Here is a 24,582-nt window from a genome sequence, read left to right on the forward strand (position 1 = left end):
ATACCAACTCATCTCCTCAATTACAAATTTATTCTGATCACCAAAAGCATTACCAACACCAAAAAGCAATCTATTTTCATTATCATTCCTTTGTAGTTGAAATCTAATTTTAAGACCATACAGAACTTTATCATGATCACAAAATCCAAATATACCTTTAAGAGGAACCGCCACAGTAAAACTATTTTCTGCTTTTGTATCATCATTATACGCTCCTTTCCTTTGAATATATCCAGGGTCTGTGTTTGTTCCCGTTGACATATCAGGAATAAAACCTTCGACAGACCCCTTTCCCATTCTATCACTGAATGTATAGAGTGTAAATTTTATCATTTCAGATACAGCAGAGACATAATCAACCGCTTCAACTTCTTGTGTTCCAATATACAAACGCACACTATCAAACATTTTCCAGAAGAAATCATTTACAAGTGTAGCGTTTGTGTTATTCCCAGCTTTAGTGAATTTAAATTTACACAACAAGAAACTTTCGGAGAGATTCAAATAGGTTTGTTGATTATTTATTTCAAAACTTTTTGTACCATTCGTATTCCAGTCTGTTCCAGTTATTGCATTTACCTTGAAGTAATCTTCTTTTTAGTGGAGTTTGAGATAATAATAGTATCATCCAAATCATAGATACTATCAATTGCTTCCATACTTGTATTTATTTAGGAAAAAAGATGTTAAAACTTTTGAAACCCTGATCCAAGTATTTGAATTATTTTCTGTCGTTCTTGGGGGACAACTGAGTTTTGCCTTTCTTAATTTCTTTTATTGCTTGTAATTTATGAGATTCCTTCTGAGCATCTTTTATACTCTTTACAGCACCTGCTACATTTCCCACAGCAGAAGCAGTTGAACCAATTAGATCTTTATGTTTAAGAATAGTTGAACCAATACCCATGAGAGTATCAATTATCCCATCTCCTCTAAATTGATGTCCAACACCCCTTTGTCTCTTAGGTTTATAGTATCCTCTACCAAGATACATACCTTCACCCTTGTAGTATGGGGAAAGGAACATCCCATCCCCTGTAATTATTTTATATTTTCCCAACTCGTGTTTCCTCACAATAACCATCGTATTTATTTATTGGAAAACTTCACGTAGGTGAATTCTGATGGATATAACTTCTCCATTAAAAGAAATCACACGATTATCTTGGTCGGTTATCCTAAAATTTACTCTGTGTATGGTTTTTCCTGACACAGGTAGATAAACCAAATTTTTGGGTTCCATATTGAATTTATAACCAATTGGGGTTGAGTATGCACTGAATGAAAATATTGTATTTGTTTTTTTTCCATCATTATAAGCACCATCAATCAAATCACAGTGAATTAACACCGAATTTATTCCTGAGGATATTTGAATGACATTATCACTGTAAAACGTCCCATTAGTTTCAATCTTTTTGAGGAGAAACCCAATAACTCTCTAAATGAATTATCAATTGTGAAATCAACCTTGTAGTTATTTTTAACTTTAATCGTTGATTTTGAAGTATGTTTTTGAATGTTTATAACAATATTTTTTGGTTCATCACCCTGTTCTTTCATAAGACGAGCAATTTCGGAAGATATTTGAGAAATCTCATATGCTCCGGGTGAGACTGTTATCGCTTTGTATCCACTTCCGGGATTATAACTAAACTTGTCATTTTTATCAGTTATATTAAATAAGGTATTATAAGTTTCCATGGACAATAAAGATGCCTCATATTCTTTTGTTGTGTCAAGTTGTAGTGGGTATGGGAATGAAGATGTGTGGTCGCTTGTTGTGAAATTGAAACTAAGGATTGTGCTTCTCATCTTATTTAATATGAGATAAAATGTCTTTATATTGATATTTATTAATTATTTTCATGTTCATCAACTGGTCTAAAATGGCTGATGCTTCATTAAAACAATTGTTATTTCCAGCCTTCTGACTGCCTAACAACAATAACAGTCTATTAACTAATTGCGATGGGTCATTTGGAAGAAAACTAACACCTGAACCAAGGATACTTAAAGCCTGAATAATGTGTTTCTCCTTCTCATTCTTCCTACTTTTACCAGAAAGAATAACCTTATAATTTAGAGTGTTCAGCAAATCAATATATACTCTATCATCATTATTTTCCATATCCAATGGTTTATCAATATACTTTGATTCATCCTTCACAGTTGAACCTTGTCTTCCATCTTTTGTGAGAAGAAACATTAATCTCGGAGTTAGTTTAACAGGGGGTTGAGCAGAACTTAAGAACCTTAATTCATCATTAAATATCAATACCTTTTCTTGAACAAGATGAAATATTGCTGGTTGTTCTGTTGGAATGAGTCCTGCTTTGGTTTTTGAATCCGCTGAATATTCATTGTTTTGAACAGCATTCACAATATAATCAGGGGGTTGATTAATCTCTTCCAGTTGTTGAAATAAACCTTCATCATGTTCTAATTCTCCAATATGCTCTAATTCTTCCTCCGTCATTTGACTGAAATCTTTTAACATTTGGAGCTTTCTGGGAGTATATTCTACTGTGGGAACTGTGGAAACATCTTTCATTTTTTCTTGGGAAGTTTTTAAAAGTGGTTTAAAAAATTTCTCTTGTTTTCTTTCAAATGCTTCTTCGCCCGTTAGTTTCTGTCTGCGTTTCTTCTTTATGTCTTCCTGTTGTTTTACAACTTTTGAAACCAACTCTTGATGTTCCTTAAATCTTCTTGCTCTTTCTTTTACATCCATTTATTTATTGTAAAATATCATTTAATGAATTGTAAAGATCAACAGGGAAATTTTCCTTTTCTTCATCATTCAAGTAGATGTGTTCAAATAAATCCTTTTCTTTAAATATTTCATCAAATTCTTTATTAACATTAATGCGAGTTGTAATTTCTTCTTCACTAATACTTGCATCTCTGCTTTTCATACGTTTGCGTTGAGTTTCTTCATCAACATCAAAACCGAATGATAAAATCTTCACTCCACTCAGATGTTTAATAATTTGTCTCGTTCCTTCTGGATTAGTTTCTAATATCCCAACACCACCAGATTTTAGTTTCCTTAACTCACTCTTACAATGTGAATATTTTGTTGTACCAAGAGAAACCTCCTCAAACATTTGACCTTCATTCCTCAATCGCATATGTTCCTCCACTGAAATATAGTGATAATCTTCACCTTTTACTTCTCCAGGTCTTATTGCTCTAGTTGTTGTTGATACAATGCGTATCACGGGGTGTTTTTTAAGTAAATTTACAATATTCTCATTTGTACTACACAAGAACCTTGATTTATGAAAGTTTTTTCCAGAAGCAGATTTACCCACAAGATTTATAATAATAGTTGTCATTTATATATGTAATTGTTTATAAAACAAAAAATATATCCCTTAATATCTCATCTTGTTTCACAACAATATATTTATATTTTTCAGTCGTGTGCTTCATATAATCCTCAAATTTCTTTTTACTACATAATGTAGAACAATTATCTCTCCAAAAATTATTGATATCTATTGAATTTAACTTGAATAAAATAAAAGTATTAGCATTGTTTCTGATGGAACGACGAGGAAGTTGAAAGTACGATTGACTAAGATAAATACAATTACAAGAAGAATGTCTCCCTCTTGTGTAGTAGCTGTCCATTACTGTTTGGTTTCTCTCATTAACACAATCATCAAAGATAACGAGGTTCTTTTTGATTTATCCAAATCTTGGGGAGACGGTATATCATCCGTATTATCACTAAGAATACAAGTTATAGGATTTGATTTCTTTTTACATCTCTGTGTATCACAAAATAGTTGAATTATATCTTCAATGTTATAATCATTTAGGTTTTTTTGACGTTTAAATAAACCGATTATATCTTCTTTTTGAAGACCAGCATTAAAACCTTGTGAGAGTAGTTGATACTCTGGTTGAAAACTCGACTTTGTGAAAATTATTAAATTGTCATAATCTAAAAAGTTGGGAGTGAGGAGCATTTTTAAAAGTAAGCAGGTTTTTCCACATCCACTTGAACCAACTATGAGACATCTTAATGAATTTGGGAGATTTTTATGGTTGTTAAATTTTATCTTATTTTCCCAAATAGGTAAAAAATCATTCATTTATATATTTGAAAAACAGGTTATTTAATTTATTATTGGCTTTTTTAGAAACTCTATATTTTATCCTAAGTTCAGGTTTAATTTCAAGATAATCCATTATTTTATTTATACAATATCTTGTGTTGATATTTCCCTGAAAATTACATCCATGAATAATATACAACAACAATCCTTTGAACATTTCTCTTATACGTTCAGTTTCTTCCCTTGTAAGGAAAGGTGTGTTATCATCCTCATACTTTACATTCATTTCTCTAATCAATCTTGTAAAGTAATTCATTTTTGGTGTAAATCTAAAAGAATTATTTTCCTTTTTATATTTTTTATTATCATTAATTAGAAGATAATCACAGAATATACATTGTTTATAGGCTTTTGACTCTGTGTTTAATCCCCGTCTTTCACACGCAGGACAATTCTCAAATTTGTCATATGGAGAATCAGGAAAGTCTAGCATATTTATAAAGTAAAACTTTACTTAAACTGAAATTCATCTATACTTTCAGTTGTATATTACCATCGATATCGATATACTTTTTTCATTATCAGATTCAACGACAACATTTTTTATATTAAAGGTAATTTTAAAATTATCGTTAACTACTATTGAACGAAATGTCATTTCACCTGATATATTAACATCCTTTATTTCATCAGGATTTACATCTTTAGGGTTGTTGAAAAAAATACAAATTTCTCCTTGCATATTACAGATGGTCTTATCTTTTCTTTCTAAAGCTTCATCCATAAGGTTTTTGTTCTTTGATACTTTTTCTTGTTTCATTGCTTTTTCTAGTTTTGAATATATTACTAGAAGGAGAGGAGAAACTTTTGTTAGAGATACTTTAATTGATGTTCTACCAGGTATACTAAAGGCCCTTCCACTGAAGGAAATTGAAGAACTCATATTATTTACCATAATAGTTTTTATCCAATAGTTGTTATATTTATCTTTGTTCAATTTTACATCCTTGACATATTTCTCAGTATCTTTAACAGATGAAGAGATTGATTGAAACTTGTCTTTTGTGTCTTGAAACATTGTATTTATTAAGTGAAAAAGTTGGAGGATAAAATGGTTTTAAGCACAGATTCACCTTGTAAAACAAACGAAATTTTCATCAAGAAAATTTTAGTTTAAGCAAAGTTTTATTCTATAAATATGGTGAATACAACGTACTGCGATGTTTGTAATCACGAATATAAACATTATAGAAAACACCTCCGAACCAACAAACACACATTTAATCTGTTTCATAAAATATCTCCTCTTGAGTTGGAAAGAAAACATTGTGATATCTGTTCAAAGGATGTTTTGAAGAGTAGTTATAATAAACATCTTCAATCACAAAAACACAAGAAAAATGAGTTTAAAGTAAAGGGAGACTATTATATTGAAAACACTGATGGGGCATTTAAAGGGCATATAAAAATAAGGATTTTTCAATTTGGAGAACCCGGTCCATCATCAATAGCTGAATCAATTGAAATAGTGAAACCCGATGTTGAAAAATTTATTAAAAAGACATTAAAAGAAATGAAAACTTTAAAGTTTTATATGGGAGTGAAAATGAATATGAAAAGACAAGATGAAGAACAAACTCCTTATATGAGAACAGATCTTCATTTTATAACATCATTTCAAGATTTTTTGAATAGTGGGGTTTATGAAGAACTATCAAGACAAGAGGAGGATGTTGATAATACAGTGGTAGGAAGTGGATTCAATATTAAAAAATCATCTTTTTAGATATACACATTCTAAAATCAAACCCTCTTAAAGCTTCTTCTTATATTGAATTACCAAAAGAAATAAAACTAAAGAAGGCAGTTGTTAATATTAAGAACAATGATAATAAATGTTTTCTCTGGTCTGTTCTTGCTCACTTACATCCACCAAAATGTAATTCAGAAAGAGTAAAACAATATATGAAATATGAGAATACCTTGGACATTAAAGATTTTAAATTCCCAATGCCACTAACAGATATTCCTAAATTTGAGAAAAAGAATAATCTTTCTATTAATGTATATGGATTAACGGATACAAACAAAGTTCAAATATTAAAAATTTCAAACAACTATAAAAATGAAGAAACACACATTGATCTTTTATATTTTAGTGTTGGAAAGAATTCACATTACACATACATCAATAATTTATCAAGATTAATCTCTTCTCAGGTATTCAGAACAGCAAACAAAATATATCCTTGTAAGCGATGTCTTAATTCATTTCATACAAAAGAACGATTAGAACAACATTCAAAATATTGTAGTAATCATAAATCAGCTGTAATTACAATGCCTAAACCTGGTGAAAAGATTTCTTTTGAAGATTATAATAAATCTATCATGCACCCATTTGTGATATACGCTGATTTTGAGTGTATCCTTAAAAAGATAAATACTGCTTCTCCTAATCCAAAAGAACCATATACAAATAAATATCAAAAACATATTCCTTGTGGTTTCTGTTATTATATCAAATCATCTGTTGGAGAAAAGTATAACAAACTTGAACATTATCGTGGAAAAAATGCTTCACAAGAGTTTGTAAAACGATTAGAAAAGGATTGTATAAGACTCACTAAATTAATGAAAGAAACAAATGAACCGATGAAATTAACCAAAGAAGAAAAATTAGAATTTAGAATGAACAATATCTGTCATATTTGTGAGGGGGAAATTAAGGAGTCTAAAGTTAGAGACCATTGTCATCTTACTGGTAAATATAGAGGTCCCGCTCATTCCTGTTGTAATCTTAATTATAAATTACCTTCTTTTATTCCAGTCTTTCTTCACAACAGCGCCAACTATGATACACATCTATTTATAAATGAACTTTCAAAAACACCAGGGAATATTTCTGCCATAACAAACACAAGTCAAAAGTATATTTCATTTTCAAAAATGATATTCACAAAACCTTTAACTCGTATTAGGTTTCTAGATTCTTACAAGTTTATGGGAACACCACTAGCCTACCTCGCATCAAATCTAAACTCCACGGACTCTTTTCCAAATCTTAATTCATTCTTTCCAAAAGAGGAAATTCTCACTAAAGAGGAAATTCAGATTAAAGAGAGAATTCAAAGTAAAGAGGAAACTGTAATTAATGAAGAAATTCTAACTGAAGATGAAATTCTAATCATAAAGAAAATTCGAACAATGAATGAAATTCTAACTAAAGAGGAAATTCTGATTAAAGATGAAATTCTGATTAAAGAAGGAATTCTTACGAGAGAGGAAATTCAAACAAGGAATGAAATTCAAAGTAAAGAGAAAATTCTTACAAGTAAGGGAATTTATCCTTATGATTATATGGATTCATTTATGAGATTTAAAGAAACACAACTTCCATCAAAAGAAAGTTTCTATAATAACCTTTATGAAGAAGAGATAAGTGATAAGGAATATAAACACGCACAAGAAATATGGAAATTATTTAAGATAAAGAACCTTGGAGAATATCACGATTTATATCTAAAAACAGATGTTTTATTGTTAGCTGATGTGTTTGAGGCTTTTAGAACACTCTGTCATAATAAAAATTGTTATGGATTAGACCCTGCCCACTATTTCACAGCTCCTGGTTTAGCTTGGAGTGCAATGTTGAAAATGACAAAACAAGATATAGATTTAATCAGTGATGTTGATATGCTTTTGATGATTGAGAAGTCCAAGAGAGGTGGAATATCACAAGTATGTTCAAAAGGATATGCGAAAGCAAATAATAAATATCTCCCAAATTATGATAGTGAAAAAGATAGTAATTATTTGATGTATTTTGATGCTAATAATTTGTATGGATGGGCAATGTCTCAATCTCTACCTTATGGTAAATTAGAGTGGGTGGAAGAAAAGGATTATGAAAAGGCTTTGATGAATATTGTTATTTCTTCTCAAGAGGAATTGAATGACGAAGAAGAAGGTTATTATTTTGAAGTTGATTTGAGGTACCCGAGTGTTCTTCATAATAAGCATAAAGACCTTCCTTTTGCATGTGAGAAAGAAACCCCAAAGAAAGAATGGTTCAGTGATTATCATAAAAGTTTTAATATTAAAGGCAAATCAACAGAAAAGTTATTAACAACATTCTATGATAAAGAGGGATATGTTTTACATCAGAGAAGCTTAAAACAGTTTTTGAGAGAAGGATTGAGAGTAGCTAAAATTCATAGAGTTTTAAAATTTAAACAAAGTCCTTGGGTGAAAAAGTATATTCAATTCAATACAGATATGAGAGCAAATACAAAAGTAAAATTTGAAGGGGACTTTTATAAATTAATGAATAATGCTGTATTTGGAAAGACTATGGAAAATGTTAGAAACAGGCAAAACATTAGATTCGCAACATCTTGGAAAGAAGCTTCGAGATTGATAAATAAACCAAGTTTTGAGAGAGAAGAGGTTTTTTCAGAGAACTTTTCTGCAATTCATATGAAAAAGGAAAGTATTGTAATGGATAAACCAATTTATATTGGAACAGCAGTTCTTGATTTATCAAAGATATTGATGTATGATTATTTGTATAATGACTTAAAGAAAGAGTATGGTGAAAATGTTTCATTGTTGTATATGGACACTGATAGTTTTATCCTAGATATAAAAACTGATGATGTTTATGAAGATATGAAGAAAAATATTGGAGTATATGATACAAGTAATTTCAGCAAGAAGAGTGAGTTATTTTCCAAAAAGAATGAAAAGGTTATTGGTAAGTTTAAGGATGAGTTGGGTGGAAAAGTAATGAGTGAGTTTATTGGATTGAGAGCAAAGGCATATGCTTATAAGTATGGTGATCAGATTGATAAGAGGTTAAAGGGAATAAAGAAATATGTAATAAAGAAATCAATAACTTTTAGAAATTATTATAATTGTTTGATGAATAAGAAAGAAGAATACAGGAAAATGAATACAATAAGAAGTTATAAACATAACATATATAGTGAAGAAGTAAATAAAAAGGCATTAGGAGCCTTTGATGATAAGAGATTTATTTTAGATAATGGAATAGATTGTGTTCCATATGGATATTGTATGATAGAGTGTATAAAATAGATTGCGTTTTAACGATGGGAAGATGGGTTAGGGTTTTTAAGGGCTACCGCCGCTTTTTCACAATATATAAATGGTTAAACCAAGTATTAATCAAACTAAAGAGTGGAGAAAATCTCAGTCTTGGTATATAAATGGAAAACATAATGAATGTGAAAAATATCAAATAAGTCTTATTGAAAAAATAACTAAAACAAAGGTAAATAAAACAAATAAGCGAATCAATTTAAAAAGTAGTACGTTAGAGGATGTAAAGATAAAATGAATATCCTTGAATGGACTGAAAACTTTGATGGTTATCAATTGAACAATGAAAAAACAATTTACTATAATCTCAAAATGATATGTGGCTCAGGAGGTGGTCAGATGAGATCATTAAGAGAAGTTTATCATTTCGTAATGGCACAAAAGGGGTATCTTAAAAAATATAAAGATTCAAATGTTTTGTTTGTCAATATTTTAGATGGGGATTATTGTGCAAAGAAAATTAAACTATTGAAGGAATTTGAGAATGAACAAATCTTTATAGGTTCAATGAGTGAGCTGTTCAACCCCCAGGTTAAAGGGGAGACAAATAAATATACCTTGGGATAGCCTGGTTATATATATACAAAGCCTGGTGTTGGCTTAGTGGTTAGGGTGGCGGCTTGGGATCCCAGTGTCCCGAGTTCGAATCCCGCTCAGCTGCTGAATTAACACCAGGGGGTTGACTCAGCCTGTCATCCTTCCGAGGTCGGCGAAATGAGTACCAGTATACTGGTCCCGGTGTATGCCCCGGTTAGAATAGGTGTACCATATCCCTGTGTTGTAAGAGGCGTCCAGGAAGGGCATCCGACCATAAAACATTGCCTCACAAAAAGCCAAACCCCTGCACAGCAGGGAAAAACGGATAAAAAGGGGGTTTATTTTTAGGGGAAAAAAAAAGGGAATCGCTGAAAATCCCCCATTCATTTACAGGTGGAAAAGTGAGCTAGAACCAGTATATTCACCCTACTCACGGGGGCTCTGACATGTTATGTCTTTTTCTCCTTGTTAAACACCTGTGTTGGCATTTAATAACTCCATACCTGCTAACAGGTATTAAATACCTGTATGAAATACCATGATGTGGCACATATCCAACTGTCATCAACAACACAACTTAGCAGCCATATACAAGGTATTGTGCAGTTGAAAACAAACTAACAAATATCTCTGTGAAAATTGTAAACTCACATTCTGCGTGAAAGAACGACGTAGTGATCCTTGGCTCGTTGCCCAAATTGATGCATAACGACGTTTTAAGTATGTATTGTGTTTTCCAGATTCCAGCAGGTTAGAAACAACCTCAAAAACCTTCTGCCGAGGGATTGAATCGTAGGCACCTTCCACATCCACCTTAAAAAAAATAAAATAAAGAAGAAGAATATGCGATAAGAGACAATGAATCAGGTTGTATGATTTTAGAAGGTAGACCTGTTTCCTACCATCGTTTCCCGAGTAGACCATCACCTGTTTCACCTGGTATTAACATTATGTATTCACTTTTTATATTGCATTATGACTTACAAAGACAACAGCCTGGAGAATTAAAAGATCCAGGTATGGGAAAAATCCATCCATAACTTTAATGACCGTAAAGTAATTGCAGGCATCTACTTCATATATTCACACAACCTGCTGCTAATAAATAAGTTTATCCTATTATGCTAAATATATATATATATATATATATATATATATATATATATATATATATATATATATATATATATATATATATACACACTCGGATAGAAGGTAAGATTCCTTGGAGAAAAGAACTGCAGGATTAGCCCTGAATTAAATTCCTTGTGCAATCGTGTATCATAAAATATGTTCGCTACACTAACAACAGGGTATTATGCCAGGACAGAAAACACCCACCCACAGAAAAGAGAAAAAGAGCCCACTATCCTATTTGTGATATTGATGTCAAAGATGTTATGACATCATAATCAAGAGTGGACCTCTGGACACGTAACTTAACAGATAGTCCAAGTCCTCCCATCATTATTGGTCAAACTTCGGGATACAAACCCTTGCTTCATGAGGCCACATTCTGATCTATACCACAAGTTGTATTTAAGTGGCATCCTCATGCCTAACCCTAATCGTGTTAGTTTCTGGGACAATCATATATAATCTTGGAAGTAATTAAGAGAATTACAAAAAAAAAGGTAAGTTCTCCTCAAAGGACATCCAAATCCGTCCATAACTTTTTGAGATATCATCCTATATATTGTTTTTGGCCCTATATCTCTCAATGGTGAAGAAACACTTAAAAAAAAAATTATAGGAACCAGATATTCACAAAAAAATCTAATCAATTGGTCCTTGTCAGACACCCAACCTGTCCACCAAGTTTCATTTGAATCTGTCCACAACTTTTTGAGATATCCTATTCACACACAGACAGACAGGAGTGAAAATATAACCTCCATCGACCTTCAGTGGTGGAGGTAAAAAGTGGGAATGTGTACGGCTGGATATTCAATAATGACATGAAAGGGGAAAATAAAAATCAGACTTTCATTTATGCACATGATCGCAGGAACATCAAAAAGTATGGGCAAACTGGGGCACATGTCCAAAGCCCGCAGCGAAAGAAGGGACTCCAGCAGTCTTGTGCACAAAAAAATAAATCGGCAAACAACTATATACCCGATGTATAACGAATATGACGTATGTGTACTTAGCATACATGATAGAAATCATTCATTTAAAATATATATAAAATATTATTCAATAGTGGGCCAAAACAGTAACTGTGAACCCAGCTCCCTTCTCTTCCCCTCACACCCTCATTCCCCCATCGCCACCCCTTCTCCACTCCCTCAAACATTAATAATGACAATTCAAATGTCATCCACGACTTCAAGCAATTTTTGAAATTGGAACAATACATGTAGATTTTTTTTTCTATGAGCATTAGGTTGTGTTTGAATTCACCATAAAATTTTAAAAGACAATAATTATTAATTATATCCAACCATAAAATTGTTGGGCCCCCAAAAATTCAATGTGCTCATCGGCTTCGAAAGTCATCAAGATAGTTTTGCAGGATTGTAAAATGGCAGTCATATGTCGACATCCCTCGGTATCACACGATTCTCCTTTAACACCGATCTCCCACAGGAAAGCACAAATCCACAAAAATAAAATGTAGACGTTAACTCGAGCATTATTAACATACTTGACTAAATTTATGCAAAATACAATTTGAGTTATCATCAAATATAATCCAGAGTATACATTTAAATCAAGTGTACAAAACGGTGCGGACAATAAAGGACATCCTGGTGGCTGCCATTCTGACAGGGTGAACACCTGTGTGATGGAGGACCGTCACATAAAACGAGGAGAATTTGTTGTTACTGTGAGCATGGAATCAAAATCCACCAGCTTCTGGGTTTGCATAGTGTGTGGAAGTGCAACTTTCATGAGAACCATCTTTATAGCTGAACATCACATACAAAAACACCCTTCCCTCAACCTCCTCTTCATGAAGTCACACCTTCACAAAGTAGAGGGGTTTCTGACTACCAATGTTACGCCAGTGCGTGGCGAAGTCACGCCATCGGCAGAACACTGCATCCAGACCAAGTACAGAGGATCCCAAAAGCTCAGGTCTCTGTGCGACTTTATAGTTCAGAATGTCGAACAGCGATTGGATCTGGTATTTCAGAATGCTGGCCTGCAGAGCAAGAGCAATAAAGCATGCATTTCAGCAGAACCATAGACGTTCTAACAAATCTTTTAAGAAAAAAAAAAGTACCAAGAATAGTTATGAAAGTTTTCTGATAGAAGTTAAAATATAGCAAATCAGCTTTGTCTAAAACAAGTTGACGATGACAAAATAACAAAGTGCTGAAATCGAAATAAAATCAAGTCAATTCAATTTCTGGACAAATAATCTTAGTCTTGCCATGACACTTTTTGTAATTTCAGTTTCATTTGACTTATTTATGCCAAGAGATAATATTGAGATAATCAGAATTCATTCCATTGATACGTGTACCAAAGAGTGTCGGTTATGCCAAAGCAATTATTTTGTCTGGAGTTACAATCCTGGATGAGTTGCCACTCTGATGCAGCATACTCGACTGAGGGTGCAGGGATTTGGAATTTGGCCAGGGTGGCGGTGATAGCTGAAATCTCAACAACTCTTCATGAAGGACACCATAGAATATTTAACATCAACTAATGCTATCAGACAGGATACTGGTTTAACGTCCATGTGATGGATGGCACACACATTGATGCCTTGCTCTGCTCTGCAAAACGCCAGTGTTTACATCCCAAACCCACCTCCTTCAAATTCCCTGCTTTCCTTCCTGAAAGTCCCTGTTGTGTCCATCTTGTTACTCCATGTACCACACCCCATCCCTCTCCATTCAACAGATCTCCTGTCTCTGTTCCCCACTGTTTTGTGCTTCCCTCTCCTCTGGTCTCCTGCTCCCCTCGATATACGTTTTGTGTTAGCACCGATACGAGCCCTGATATTGTATGTAAAAATTTTATTTTTTTTAAAAAGGAGTGGCACTTTACAGCTGGGTTTGGATTCAAGCTCAGGATAGACAGCTCAGGTGAGTGTGCAGTACATACGTCTTACTTGAGGCTATCCTGCCAGTCTCTCATCAGAATAGGAAAACATTATAAATTCAAGCACCATGAAAATGTAGACCTCCATTATTTTTTACATCTATAAAAATAAGTGGTTCTCAAAAACATGTCCATCTGCCTTCCCAATGATGAAACACTTAAAGCAGCCAGATCAATCAAAATTAGCAATCCTGATGTGCTAGTACTGGAGCTGTAGTATTGAAGGAGGCATTATTTTACAAAATACTCAGAAGACACAAAAACAAAATAGACAACAAAAGTCATAGTGGGTTACCTTCTTGTTAAGCCGTTTGGCTGTTACCGGTGACTTTAATATTGGTCGAAAACCTTTTCTTTTGGGCACAAACCGAAGTCGAGAAACTTCTGGGTGTCCTGCTCTTGTCATAGCTTCCCACTCCTCCACTGCAATCGGCTTCAGCATTCCTTTTGATAGGTACTGCCTGGACAAACACACATGGCCTGCCAATCCAGCACAGTTCTTACAATCGTGCACAACTGAAAATTAAAATAATAAAGGAAATAAATATTACTTTCAAACAACCCAAAAGCAAAATGTATTTTATTAAAACCAACAACAAAACAGGACAAAATGTAAACAATGTCGATGGCGCGCCATCACAAATCCCCATGATTCCCACCTAAGGTAAAGTTGAAAAATGGGAAAAAGTTCCACCAGGAATGACCCAACATCAAATTTAGAGTAAATATATATATATATATATATATTTTTTACCATTTTGACCCCTGTGACCCGAAGTCCTCACGCCCCCAAAGCATGAACCCAGGGTCCAACCCCCCCCCCCCCAATTTTTTTTTTTTTTGCATATTTCATGTGTCTCTGATCAAGCATGGTTTCCAATGTTGATTGCATATATCAAATTTCAAGAAAAAAAAAAGTTTAAAAATAGGGGGCGGGGCCAAACGTGATACTGCTATTGCAACTTCTTGCCATGTGGTGGTCGTAACTACCAAGTTTGGTTTCTGCCTGGACAAACATCACATGCAAACATCTCCTGGAGGACAAACATCTGCTGGAGGAGATGGGTAGAGGAGATGGACAGCCGCCATGGACATCACCAAGCCAATTGCGATATCGCAGGTTTTTTTTTTTTCTTCCAAAAAGCACGGGGATAAAAACAAAACAAACTCTTCATTAAACTTATTATGGTTAAACGTGCTCTTTCAGCAACTCGTTTAATGCCAAAAATTTGCAGCAAATTAACATAAAAATCGGTTCAATGAGGAAATTAACTGTTTGGCAAATAAGAGCTACACTGTAAATTGCACAGTAAAGTATATCCTTTTTGAAAGTCTCACTAATATATCAATCACCAAAGCCACAGCACAAAGAAAGATAAATCGGGAGAGAAAGGAAATGTGCATCGTTCCACAACGCATTTAACCCCACCACCGAATTTCAACATATTGTTGTGGTTCTGCAAAACTGGCAATTCTCCGAAGCAATGGCACCCAACATACAGCGATCCCGAGACAGTTATCTCGTTAGTATCCGTGTAGTTAGCCGTTTCCATACGTCTAGTGGGTAAATGGGACAAGATGCGCTGCGTAGGGCTTTTAGGTAGGTCTTCAATCCCCTATTCTTTCATTTATTTTATTCCCTCTATTTCACACACTAACCCTGCCATGGGTGCACGCACGCATCCGCAGCTCATTTGCATAACTGCACCAATTCCTGTTCTATTCAAACGGCGCGCCATAAACCAACCGACACCTCGCCTCAGACCCTCACCACACTCATCATGATGCAACAATGCTCACCATGATCATGACAAATGACTCCAAAGATTCCCCACACCAACCTACGCCTGACCTCTTCACCACAACCGTAACTAACCACTTCACTCTCCTCAACCACTCCCAACGTTTCAACACCTTCACCACAAGCACAACAGCGATTCCTATACCTCACAACAACCACTACAAACCACCCCAACCACAGTTAACTTCCTGGACGCTCACCACAGTGTCTGAGGGTGCCGGAGGAATGAAAGACATTGCGAGCCGACGTATAACTCGAAGCGTAAACGTGCGCTGTGGTTAGTTCAATGACATCCGGGTAGCTTCAGCGTTCCGCTAAATAACCACGCTCAATCGGATTTCAGCGCACGTTCAGGGCCGGAGAGCGCTCACAAAAACCCTCTGTCAATATCAATTGTGGAGCTCTGTCGCGTGGCCCGGTTGAGAAGAAACTGGAGCCATTTTCGACTCCTGACTCTGGCGGGGAGTGGCTGCGGCGCGGGGTGACGGCTATGCACCAATGGGCGAGTTCGTAAATGCCAAGCAGGTCTCCTGATCTGCTTTTTGCCCCTTCCTACACTCTGGGCTCTATAAAAGAGAGCAAATCAGGCTCAGTTGCTCTCCTTCATCCAGCCTCCAAGCCAAATCTCTTCAAAGCCATTACCGAGCTGAGGGGGCAGTGCAACCGAGCGAGGTGAGCGTGGTGGAGCGAGCAGTTACCAAGACGTGCCGGAGTTATTGCCGGGGTTATTGCCGGGTGCTCGGCTTCGCCTGCGTTCCGCAGCCAATATTCATTACATTTACAGACTTTCTCACACGTTCCCGTAAAGCTTTTCTCTCATGCATCTTTTCTCAATCTATGCCGCGTTCACTAAAACAGCATTACCGATTTGCACCTTTCACACCTTCCTCTTACATCACGCTGCATCACATTTTTGCACCTCAGACTCATGCACTGCAGACACCCCAGTTTTCTTCCCTCCTCTCCCTTCCTAAGCAATTGGGTTGCGTAGGTCCATCAACCGTGGCAGGTACAACAAGGTCGCCTACACCTCAACTGCTCCTCCTCTTTCTAAGCTAACCCTAATTTTCTCAGGTGTGTGTGTGTGTGTGTGTGTGTGTGTGTGTGTGTGTGTGTGTGTGTGTGTGTGTGTGTGTGTGTGTGTGTGTGTGTGTGTGTGTGTGTGTGTGTGTGTGTGTGTGTGTGTGTGTGTGTGTGTGTGTGTGTGTGTGTGTGCGTGCGAGCGATGGTGCCTGTAACCTGAGTAACATTGTTGAAGTTTATCGGATTAACTCTGCACTCTCTCTTTTGTAAATAACTGTAATCTTTTTAGCTGCATCCACAAATTCTTCGTTTTCCCCTGCTGTACATTTTATGAACAAACCCATTACTGTGCCACATCATTTTCCTCGTCCTGGCTTGTAATCAATTGCTTTGCTATAAATGTACCCAGCTTGTTTTCGGCTTTTCCTTCATTGGTCCAGCATGGTCCACACATTCGCTTCGTTGGGAAGTTCTACGCAACAATGTGTTTATTAGCCGGTGCGTACTTGACAGCCCCGCTCGGCTGCACCTGATACGCCAAGTTTAAAGCAAGTACGCATCGAGGACACGCGACCCTAATTGACCAGCCGTCCACAGGTAAGGTATCACGTAAAGTAGTGCAACTCTGCCCGGATTGGCCCTGTCAATCGGCCTTCGTGATTGCCTAGAAACCTGCCAGTGCACGGAATTATCTGTGCCTGGTGGCCTCAGGACCAGTTGTTTGAGAGTGACTCAAGCACTTCCTCTCATGGCAAGCCTTGAACTCCAAGTCCGCAGCAATATATTATTGCTTTTCAGCAGTTGCTATCAAAGCTACACATGGCAATTTAATTATCTTCACCAGCAATCAGAGGAATGAGCAGAATGCAAGAAACCGAAATGGCTTGGTTAACATGATGTCATGTATAATTCTTCCAGAAAGGCCGACCGATTGACACTCTTATATGTGCTCCAGTACGTACTTAAGGCGACTGCAGCATCTTGAACATACAATGTTATGAGGCAGCAATGTACTTTCACAAACATAATAGCACATCAGAAGAAATCACCAAGATTCTTGCCACAGTTCAATCTGCAATAAGAACCCAAGCCACATTCTTTAAAAAAAAATAAAAAAAATAGAGGAACAAAGTAGGGACCTGATTGCAATGCTGTGAAGGTAACACCAGACACTCTTGCGATAGAAAAATATTTTGTTTCTCTGGAACATCGTCTCAGTGATGTAGAAAAATGAAGACAGAAGGACCATGACGAAGTCTTGCATGACCCAAGTGAAGAACTTCTGCAGGATCTCTTCCCGTTTGCAATGTTCACTGGGTGAGACCAGTCTATGACCTGACACAGCGAGTCAACAACCATAAATGGAACCCCATTCATTAGATGCTTTAACAGTCACAAAATAATTTGGTATGTTTAAGAAATATACTTTTTATTTATTTCCCCCTGAAGAACACTTAGGTCCTGAGCCAGCAACCAGCATCAAAAATAATCTCAACAACGCTTATATGTGCTGCAGTACGTACTTAAGGCAACTGCAAAATCTTGAACATACAATATTATGAGACAGCAAATGGATCCTCCAAGGCAAAACAATGAATGATGTCACTTTAAAGGGATAAGTAAATGCAAATTTAAGAAAGAGAAAAATTACGAGATCTGAATGTTATTTAACCTTGTAATTCACATTTCAAGGAAAGAGGTGCAGATTAAGCAGCAAATTCACTCGCTCGGGGCGACGGACCACGGACCACTCGGTCGGGGCGACGGAGCACGGAGCACGGACCACTCGGTCGGGGCGACGGAGCACGGACCACTCGGTCGGGGCGACGGAGCACGGAGCACGGACCACTCGGTCGGGGCGACGGAGCACGGAGCACGGACCACTCGGTCGGGGCGACGGAGCACGGAGCACGGACCACTCGGTCGGGGCGACGGAGCACGGAGCACGGACCACTCGGTCGGGGCGACGGAGCACGGAGCACGGACCACTCGGTCGGGGCGACGGAGCACGGAGCACGGACCACTCGGTCGGGGTGACGGAGCACGGACCACTCGGTCGGGGCGACGGAGCACGGACCACTCGGTCGGGGCGACGGAGCACGGAGCACGGACCACTCGGTCGGGGCGACGGAGCACGGAGCACGGACCACTCGGTCGGGGCGACGGAGCACGGAGCACGGACCACTCGGTCGGGGCGACGGAGCACGGAGCACGGACCACTCGGTCGGGGCGACGGAGCACGGAGCACGGACCACTCGGTCGGGGCGACGGAGCACGGAGCACGGACCACTCGGTCGGGGCGACGGAGCACGGACCACGGACCACTCGGTCGGGGCGACGGAGCACGGAGCACGGACCACTCGGTCGGGGCGACGGAGCACGGACCACGGACCACTCGGTCGGGGCGACGGAGCACGGACCACTCGGCCGGGGCGACGGAGCACGGACCACTCGGCCGGGGCGACGGAGCACGGACCACTCGGCCGGGGCGACGGAGCACGGACCACTCGGTCGGGGCGACGGAGCACGGACCACTCGGTCGGGGCGACGGAGCACGGACCACTCGGTCGGGGCGACGGAGCACGGACCACTCGGTCGGGGCGACGGAGCACGGACCACTCGGTCGGGGCGACGGAGCACGGACCACTCGGTCGGGGCGACGGAGCACGGACCACTCGGTCGGGGCGACGGAGCACGGACCACGGACCACTCGGTCGGGGCGACGGAGCACGGACCACTCGGTCGGGGCGACGGAGCACGGACCACTCGGTCGGGGCGACGGAGCACGGACCACTCGGTCGGGGCGACGGAGCACGGACCACTCGGTCGGGGCGACGGAGCACGGACCACTCGGTCGGGGCGACGGAGCACAGACCGGCCTATCAGTAGGCTACGGAACAAACTGATCACTTGATCAGTCTGGTGGAGGTATGCGCTCTACCGAGTGCCGCTGTAGTTTTGCGTTGCATCTGTCACCGTGCAGTTTCCATTGACTTTTGAAAACATATTTTGTGCATATATATTTCCAATGACAGGTGGAAATATTAGCATATTTTGTGCGAATGATTAATTTCATTGATTCATAAAGTTATCATGCTAATACATATCAGTGTGTGTCTGTCAGTTAATCAGTGTGTCTCCTCCATAACTCCAAAACCATGAAACCTAGCGGCCCCAAACTTTGCATGCATACTTAGGTAACTCCAAAGTCATGCATGAATGAAAACTGGGTGTTTGGGTTCATTTAAACACCACTTTTGAATATAATTCACGACCTTATTTAATTATCCTTTATCCAGGTTTCATCCTTGGTCACCCTCTTTGTCAGCCTGATCGCCCTCGCTGGGGTCGAAATTTACCATTTTTTTGGCCTGCTTAACAATGTCTTGACTTGTAACAGGCCACAACGGTTTCTTAACAAGAAGGCGCTCAAAATTTATTTTTCACTTTCTTCACTCACATCATCGAATGCCTGAGCTTCACACCTCCAAATTACCGGATACATCACAATGCTTATAAATGCCCAGAGACACCAGTGTTCATGCCATTATTTCATTTCCGCACAAGCAATGAGTGCTAGAATGTCTTAACCCGAGCCAAATTTCAAAATTTAAACTGCGGAATTGACTTTAGAGGCAGTTAAGACTGCTAAAAAAAGAAGTGTTTACTTGTCTAATTCAAACATTGTTTGACACTCCAGGCATCTCCGAGTGTTTGTGCTTTTATTTCATTTCCGCGCATGTGATAATCTCTGGAATCTCTTAACCTGAGCTGAAATTCAAAATTTAAACTGTTGACCTGATCTTAGCAGCAGTTCCGACTGCTAAAAAAAGAAAAGTGTTAATTTGTCCAATTCAGACATTGTTTGACACTCCCTTAAAGTGTTAAAGCGGTGTGGGACCCCCTTAAAGAGATCCAGTTACAGGGTGGGTAAACAGGGCAGCAGGTGCAGTTGGAGTCGCATAAATCAAGGGGAACCCATGTTATAATCTCTTCAAAAATGGTACGTGCTGTTTGAAAGTGAACGGTGGTTTTGCTATCCTGTTTGAACGTGCTGTTTTAACATACCCCATTTCGTTCAATTCCTTACTAATTCCGGCAGACAGAACTATCCTCCCCACTTCCCCTCAAGTCCCCCTCCCAAGTTAAAGTTGAACCTCACTCCCCCCCCACTTCCCTTCAAGTCCCACTACCAAATGCAAGTCCAGAGCACCCCCTTCCCTTCCCCTCCCTCTTTCCCTGTATTCCTGTCAGCGAAGTGATGGGTGGTATTTGCAGATTAATTAATTAATGAATAAATAAACTAGAGAGTTAATCGAACACCTTACCTCATGCGGTCTGCGAAAAAGGACATGGGAAGGATCTTTTCAACTCTTGCTTTGCATTTCTGAACACGAGTGATATTAGCTTTATTTGTGAACTTTGAATAACAGGCGCAATGGTAACCATACGAAGCTGATGGGTCATACGGACCAGTCCAGATGTGAACCTTCAACCAACTCTTCTTGGAGAAACTGACGATTTTGGATCGATCTTTGAGAAAAAGATGCACTGAAACGATCAGATCTGATTGATGAAGTTAACTCAGACGTTACATCACTTGGCGCCCCATTTTGTCTGAACGTCGATATTCCTCCACCTTGAGAGCGCAAGAGGAAATTTGATTGGTCGAGATGGCATTCAATTTTGGCAAATTACTGCGAACTGAAGGTTTTTGGAAGTGCAAACAAGATGATTTGTGTTCTCCAGTGTTCAAATTTATAATTCAATTGAAAGGATGTAGAAATGCAAGTTTTAAAGGATGTCGAAGAAAAAAATTGGAGAATTAATTAATTCCAGATTTGAATTCCAGATAAGAGAATTGAATCAATTCCAGATAAGTTAAAAGATAAGCTCCAATGTTGAAAATATGAAATTCCATTGAAATTAGTAGTGCCTCCATCATGGACTGACAAACACACAGACAGATTCCCACCCCACCCCTTTCCCCTCCCGCGACAGTCCCCTGGACACCCAGCCCCACCACTGCCCCCCCACACACTACAGTCCCTCCGGACTCCCACGCCACCCCAGCCCATTCCTCCTCCCATCCCACAACTTTCCCTGTACTCTCCAACCCCACCCCTTCCTCCTCCAATCCCAGTCTCTCCGGACTTCCACCCCACCTCTTCCCCCGCCTCCTCCAACCTCACCCCTTCCCCTCCCTCCATTAGTTACCAAGTGTAATTGCTTGTGTTCAATTTCACGTTTTTTGTGGAGAGCTCACCAAGTGGCTTAAGCACTTAAACCAGCATGTACCTTCATTGGGCGGTGTACATTGGATCGCTGCAAACAAAACGTATGCATTACCTCGTTTGAGTTGTAATCAAAATGTCCTTTTGTTTCCTCAAAATGGGAGGCGTATTTAATGATGGAAGACGCGTTGTCTTCAGGATTGGACTAACTGATTATACATCAGCAGGTATTTCACGATGAAGCCGATGTGAATATTCACTTCACACAACGTGTATTACATATCCATCAGTTTGTTTTAAAGCTTTGAAAAGTCGGGCGAAAAGATAAAGTATTTTGAACGAAAGACGATGATTTTGTTTCCTCTGCATGCGAGAATGAACGTACCTTCCTTGGGCGGTGTATATTACACCGCTTCATTGCAAACAAAGCATGCATTACCTCGTTTGAGGTGTCATCAAATTGCACCTTCGTTTCCTCAAAACGGTACCTTTATTTTATGATAGAAGACGCGTTGTTCAGTCTTCAAATGTAAATGAGGCCTCTAAACATACTGAGCTCTGTGAAGAGAAAAATAAATATAGCCACAATTTCTGGGCGGCTGGAGGGAAAGGTGTGGCCTCGCGAAAAGACGGTGCTTGTGACGTTTGTGGAGAGCACGGAAAGAGTGGCCTGCAGAATGGGCGGCGCTTATGACCCATCCACCCACCCACAGACACAAACAGCTCCCCACGCTAAGCCATATTTTGTGGACATTTCTCCTCCGAAACTGCCGGACAGATCGTCGCCACTTTCGGCATGCGGGTGTTCTGTGAGATCGCGCCGGACGGACAGGTTTGGGAATTTTTGGTGATTTTCTAATTTTTACATTTGTTTGCATGGTGACATGTGACGTCACTGCTGAGAGGCGTAATGACATCTGAAAGGCATCATCGGTCATTCGCTGACGTCATTACGTCCGTCATCGACAGACCGTCACTGCTGAGAGGTGTAATGCCACTCCTAGAAAACAGCGTCTGCGATGTAAAACCCTCTTCTGCACATGCTGACTACCTCAGAAGGTGAATTTGACACCAAAAATGTAACAAGAAACATTGTATATAAAGAAATTCGATAAATCACATTGTGAACACCGGATATAATCGACGTCCTAACGAACCCTCACTTTAGAAACTTGGCACGAGGCACGGGTTTGGCTAGTACGATAAAATAATCATTTCTCTGAAACCGAATGACCTATCAATACTGGACTTTGTAGTGATTATCCACTACCCTTGCTGAATATATTTTATTTAAAAATGATGTCATCAGTCATGTGCTTTGGCAACCACATTGGTTTGAAGGAAAATATTTAAAATATATATTTCAGAAACCGCTGTAGTGATCGATTCGTAACTTTGCAGTTGTGACCCACTACTCTTCCTCCATGTAATGTGACATGATTAATATCGATGTCTTAAGCGGTTTCGGAGAAAACGTTTTTTAAAAGTTTTGGTTTTCAAATGAACGTGGCTGCCAAACCATGTGACCTGTGGCATTGAACATTTGCAATCTGCCCAAGATTTGGGAGAGGATCACGTGTGTGAAGTTTTGTTTTGATCGGAGAAGGTTCGTTTTTCTATCCAATATGGCAGAAACAACACATGACCTATGACGTCATCATTTTCACACTGTATGCAGCAATGGCGCTCGATGATGCTTGGTAAATTTCACTTCAATCGGATAAGCGGTTCCAAAGAAAACATTATTTAATATTTTTCTTCAATCCAATACGGCTACCGATCGACGTGACCTATCAATTCTTCTTTATCACCCTAGTATCCCCAATTCATGGGGAACATGTCGATGAAGTTTCCCCTAAATCTGTCCAGCTGTTCTGGAGAAGATTTTTTTTAAGGCTTTAGGGTAAATTCAAGATGGCTACCAGACCATGTGACCGATGACATCACAGTTATCAAACTTTATTCAGCATGGCTTGTCCATCATTTGGGTTCAGTTTCACTTCGATCTATAAAGCAGTTCTAGAGAAGATTTTTTTCCTTAAAAAAACAAAACAAAAAACAATATGGCTGCCAAGCCACGCGACAGATGACGTCATAAATTTTACAATTTCATTATTATTTGGTCATAATTATGTGTATGAAGTTTCAGAATTTTAGGATAAGGATATCAAGTAAATCTATTTTGGCTGCTCTACCACTTCTCCTATGACATCATCATTACAAGGTCCTTATTCCCCATTAGCAGTTGAATGTGATGTGCCAAGTTTTAAGTTTTTCTGATCAGCGGTTTCAGAGATATAATTTTTGATATTTTCTCGTTTAATCCAAGATGGCCGCCATACTACGTGACCTATGGTGATAATTATCATTTAAATATTCTCCATGGGGGGGGGGGGGTCACTGCTCCCCTGAAAATTTTGCGTCAATCGGACAAGCGGTTACTGAGAAAAAAAAAATGTTGAAGAAATAACACTGAACAACAAATTTCAAAAAAATTTTTTTACTGGAGATGTGTAAAGTGATTAAGACTAATTTGGGTACGCTGATTTCAAAAATCATAACCGTTTTGCTGTATCACGTCAGGATTTTCAGGAACAGAAATATTCCCATTGCCTAGAAGTCAGGATTTCAATGAAATTTACATATGTCTTTAACATGTCTATTTCGTACAATTGTTGTTAACTTGTGTTATATTTCTTTCTTTCAGATAAAGATGAGTAGGCGTTCCTGTACCAAT

The 24,582-nt window shown here is 38.5% G+C and overlaps 1 protein-coding gene across 4 annotated transcripts in view; it reads right to left on the reverse strand.

Moving 5' to 3' along the window:
* The window catches only part of TERT (telomerase reverse transcriptase), an 82,902-nt gene that overhangs the window by 42,386 nt on the left and 15,934 nt on the right, over window positions 1–24,582 (reverse strand). For all 4 annotated transcript variants that reach the window (XM_085888356.1, XM_085888354.1, XM_085888355.1 and 1 more), the window contains 4 exons: window positions 17,751–17,946; window positions 14,083–14,248; window positions 12,700–12,879; window positions 10,380–10,541 (listed from right to left, as the gene is read on the reverse strand). In XM_085888356.1, the coding sequence (XP_085744482.1) occupies window positions 10,380–10,541; window positions 12,700–12,879; window positions 14,083–14,248; window positions 17,751–17,946 (704 nt within the window). The remainder of the gene's footprint in view (window positions 1–10,379; window positions 10,542–12,699; window positions 12,880–14,082; window positions 14,249–17,750; window positions 17,947–24,582) is intronic.

Source organism: Eptatretus burgeri, chromosome 7 (genome assembly GCF_056783735.1).
Source record: "Eptatretus burgeri isolate ZD-2024b chromosome 7, Ebu_testis_v1, whole genome shotgun sequence".
NCBI lineage: Eukaryota > Metazoa > Chordata > Myxini > Myxiniformes > Myxinidae > Eptatretus > Eptatretus burgeri.